The sequence below is a fragment of the Solanum dulcamara genome, chromosome 2, assembly GCF_947179165.1.
Source record: "Solanum dulcamara chromosome 2, daSolDulc1.2, whole genome shotgun sequence".
Taxonomy (NCBI): Eukaryota; Viridiplantae; Streptophyta; class Magnoliopsida; order Solanales; family Solanaceae; genus Solanum; species Solanum dulcamara.
The window spans coordinates 15,385,260-15,389,694 of record NC_077238.1 but is presented as its reverse complement, the minus strand read 5'-3'; the positions used below and the strand labels follow the sequence as shown (position 1 = coordinate 15,389,694).

The 4,435-nt window shown below is 33.3% G+C and overlaps 1 protein-coding gene across 1 annotated transcript; it reads right to left on the bottom strand.

Annotated features, from left to right (window-relative positions):
• Positions 1-1,068: 1,068 nt before the first annotated feature.
• LOC129875646 (uncharacterized) lies at positions 1,069-2,437 on the bottom strand. Its single transcript, XM_055950931.1, has 2 exons — positions 2,152-2,437; positions 1,069-1,406 (listed from the first exon to the last, which is right to left on the bottom strand). The coding sequence occupies exons 1-2, from the start codon at positions 2,376-2,378 to the stop codon at positions 1,103-1,105; spliced, it is 531 nt and encodes a 176-aa protein (XP_055806906.1). The 5' UTR covers positions 2,379-2,437; the 3' UTR covers positions 1,069-1,102.
• Between the last annotated feature and the right edge of the window lie 1,998 nt (positions 2,438-4,435).

Sequence of the window (4,435 nt, the reverse complement as noted above, 5' to 3'; positions counted from 1 at the left end):
ACATCATGTCCATATTAGAGAATCAAGCAATCACCATTTTATCAAGTTCACATCTTCTTGCCTAATGCCTGTTCCATGAGATTCGATTACGCGTGAACTTCTTTGATTTTAATTAGATAGACATTTTTACTTGATTTCAACTGGTAATTGAACACCTTAATTTTTTTTTGACCATCTAGATATCTTAACTTGATTTAAATTGGCTTAGTATACATCCCCATCTAGTAGACCTCATGTGTGTGCTACAAGAGCTAGTGACATGTGTAACAAAATTTAAAAGAAATAAATACTTTTAATTGGAAAGAAAAAAAGGAAAAAACATTATTTTTTAAAGAACTCGCACCCACCCCCAAGGATCCCATCTTCCTTCACGGGGCGAGCCTACATAAGGTCAAGTGAGTTCATATGAACTTACTTTGTAAGAAATTACAATACATGCGTGTATATATATATATATATATATATATTTTTTTTTTTTGAAAAATACAAGTATAAATAAAATATTGGCCCCACTCGAGCCAAAGAAAGCCTTTGGTCCAGTGATAAAGTGGGTTCATTTTTGTAAGAGGGTCTTGAGTTCGAAATCAAACAACAATAAAATACATTATTTTACTCTTTTCCAACCCTTTTTCTTGTGCTCGACCTCATTATTTTTATTACATCAAGTATTTTAATTTTATATCTTATAATGTCATAATTGTCAATATCATATATTTTTTTTGTTTTAATTTATTTGTCTTAGTTGTATTTAAATAATCAAAAACATATTTTCTTTGACCATAATTTTTTCAATTACTTTCTAAATATTTTGAATTGTTCACTGTATTATGACTTATAATACTATTTATGTAGTTTCAAAATATATAAATTTTATTTCAAAAAAATAAAAAATTATATATTTGAAATCACACCAACATTAGTTATTTTGACCCACGTACTCTAAATCAAATCAAATAAATTGAAAAAGAGGGAGTAATCCTCACTTAAATTTATGAAGATCCATTAAAAAAAAAACAGAAGATGAAGCAGTTTCAATGATCTTGTAACTGCATTACATTCATTTAAATTTGAATCCCTTTGCAAATATTAACCGAGAAGAAGTTTACTGTGGAGTCTGAGCAACGGATAGAGCAACGGACATATACTTAATATAACGGCCAACAACTTTAGTTAGGGGCAAAAACTTGATATCAAATTGTTCCAATGCATCAGCACAATCTGTATGTAAAGAGGCTAAATTTGTGAGCATTGATCCTGGATCATTCTTGTTGAGTGCCTTCATGGCTTCTTGAAGATCACTTACTGCATTATTCATAGCCTCTTTACATGTATCTTGAATTGCTGTCTTTGTTTGTGGTTCAACCCCTGTGATTTGTGGAAGAATGTTGTTGGTCACATTTTGAATCCTGCGAATAAAGGTGGTAAAATTAGCCCATAAAATCATGACATGCTTAATATGTTTAGGTTTGGGCGGTTTAGTGAGCCATGTATGTTATTGACTTAATTCATTTTGATCGGTTCAATTTAGCTCATCTAAAAATTAAGACGGTATGCAACCAATATGAAACTTTGTCTCATATTTTAAAGTTTTTTTTTTAAATTTAATATGTTATATATAATCTAATAAAAGGGATGAAAAAATTATATTAAGTAGGGAATATGGGCAAATATATCACTCAATTTTGTAATTTAGAGCAGATATACTCTCATTAAACAAACATTGCATATATCCTCGTCGTTTAACAAATGGTGCATATATATCCTCCATGTTTAACAAATTGTGCCTATTTACCCTTTTCATTAGCAAATTAAAAAATAATCCTAAAACTGTTTTTTTTAATTTCAAAAACATTATGTGGATTTAAAAAAGTACCTTACCATTTTTCTTTACCCCTCCAGACCCGAACTAAATGAATAAAAAATAACTCAATCCCTCTTCTAATCATTCTTAAAATAGGTTTGAATCGGGTCTCAATAAAATAAGGTTTTTTTGTTGGTTGATGACGGTCTCCCTATTAGGTATTTTAAAAATTATAAGAAAACAAATATAGAATTTAAAACACAGTAAGAGTCAGATGGGTTGGATTATGACTCAATTTTTAGATCATTTCAGTCAATTCATTTAATTCAAATAATTTTAGATGATCGTACCTGTATGCAATTTCTGTACATGCATCAATGCTCTTGACCATTGCTTCTTTCCAATTTGTTGCGCCGTTGACAACCTTGTTGCACAAATTTGGTATAGTGCAAATCTTGCAATATGGGCTCATTGGAACTGTGCCTTGAGCCTCGCTGCTCTTTGTGAGGACAAGAATGATAGCCATGCTTAATAATAAACAATAACTCATTTTTTGTGAAGTCATGCTTTTCATCATTTTTTCCCTTTGGCTCAGAGAAATTTATTTTTCCTTTCTCGGGGCCTGCTGGAATTGGGATGTAAAAAATTTGAATTAAAAAAATTGGGATGTAAACAGAAGAAAGATTTTCGATGTTTTGAAGGATGAATTTGTATATATATATATATGAGTGAAGATAGCATTGTAAGAGCCACTAAAAAAAAACCTTGAGAGAAAAGAGGTATACCCTTCATTTCTTTATGTTACCATGGTGCTAAAATTGTTGCCCATCGATATGTTAATTCGAGGGTTTATTTCACATGTGGTATGAATTTTGTCCACCATAATAATAAAGTTGTTGTTGTTGCGTGTTTTCATGATCAACAAACCATGGGAACTAATAGAGTGATCAGGTTGTTTGAACTTCAACTGACAACTGTCGAAATGCAAGCCAGCTTTAACGTCTGACAGATTGGTGAAAAGGTGTCTGCTGTTCTTGTGGACTGTACACTGCTGCACCAATGAGAGATACCAAGGTTCTCTCATTACATAATTAAAAAGAACCTTTTCACAAACAAACAAGTGTGCTTTTTGAGAATTATTAAAAAGATCTATCAGTTTATTCTCTCTAGAAGCAACATATAATATTTTCACTCAAGGGACCTGATCGAGCAAGTCTAGTGGAGTTTTCCTTAGGTGTTATTTTATCTGAGTTGTTAAACTTTGTAAGATCAGTTTCTAACTTATAAGATACATTGATCAGTTTGTTGTCATTATTGTGTGGCTTCTTGGTTAAGTTTTGACCTTGATTCTTTGTATTGAAGTCTACATTAACTTTTTTTTTTAATTAAAAAAACAGATAATTCTCTCTCTAAAAACCCTACATCTCTCACTTCGCTCTAAAGCACAAGAACAAAGATCATAGGCTGCCGAAATGGCCACGCCGCCGATGGAGCTCCCCAGGCCACCGGACTTAGTCCAAGAAGAGTGCCTCCCTCTCATGAGCAAAACCCGTTTGGAATCAATGACTAATTCCATTCCTAGCTTCTCAAATGTTGAGTACGGCGCTGCGATTCCTGTAGCGATTTCAGAGGAACAGCTAACATTGGCACAAAAGATCATCTCTTGCGCACAAAAAGGAAACATGGGTGTAACTCGGAGTAACGATGCTAAATATGGATCTAAAGAGGTTTTTACACATCAAGTTTCAACTCATTTCACCTCTCCAATTGGAAGATCTGGAGATATTCGAGGTGAATTGGACACTGTGGGTTATTCGTCTAACAAAGAGGCTTCTAAACTTGAATCAGATTAGAATTTTTTGAACCTGATGGGGGAACAAAAAATATTGGTCGAACCATGCAGAACTTCGAAGGTATCAACTGGGGAAGAAATTAATGGCTCCCAAGAGATGAACTCGAATCAAGAAATGACAAGGAGCAATATGGATGACTGTCATAATCAAAGGTAGGACAAAAGTCAGAAAACAATCCCAGTCAATCCAAGCAAAAGTGTCACAAATGCAGTAGATAATATTGTGAATGAGGTAATCCCTTATTTACAACACGAGGTTAAGGGTAACAGAGAGACTAATCCCATTTTTATAGCTGATAAGCAAGGTAACAGCAGAGAGGTTGCAGTGAGTGGTAATACAACAAATACCAACAATCAACTCCCTCATGATTTCACCAAGCTTACATCCAACTTTGATAAAATAACCCTCAGTATCAACCAAATATGCATAAGTCAAATGATAGATATCCCACAAATTTTAAATAGCTACCTCAGTTTTAGAGTCCCAAAACAGCTCTTGTCCCGGAACCAAGCCCATTCACAGTGATAAAAACATATGCTACTAGACTAAGAGTGAATCAAACTAGAAATGAGGTGCCTATTACTATTACAACTCATGTTCCACAAGACAGGGCTTACCAGTTGTAATTTACAAAAAGGAAGACTTTCTTGTGAAACTAGCATCTAGATATAAGTATACCTTAATAGGTAAATTCACCAATACAATGCCCAAGATAGAACTTATCAGAAAGTTTTATTCACCAGACTCAACTCACTAGAGGTGTCAAGATTGCTTATTTCAA

Excerpts from the sequence above, each read along its gene's own strand:
- LOC129875646 (XM_055950931.1), bottom strand. The coding sequence starts at position 2,378 with ATGATGAAAAGCATGACTTCACAAAAAATGAGTTATTGTTTATTATTA. Across the intron at positions 1,407-2,151 it reads TGTACAGAAATTGCATACAG|GATTCAAAATGTGACCAACA; the intron begins GTACGATCATCT and ends CTTTATTCGCAG.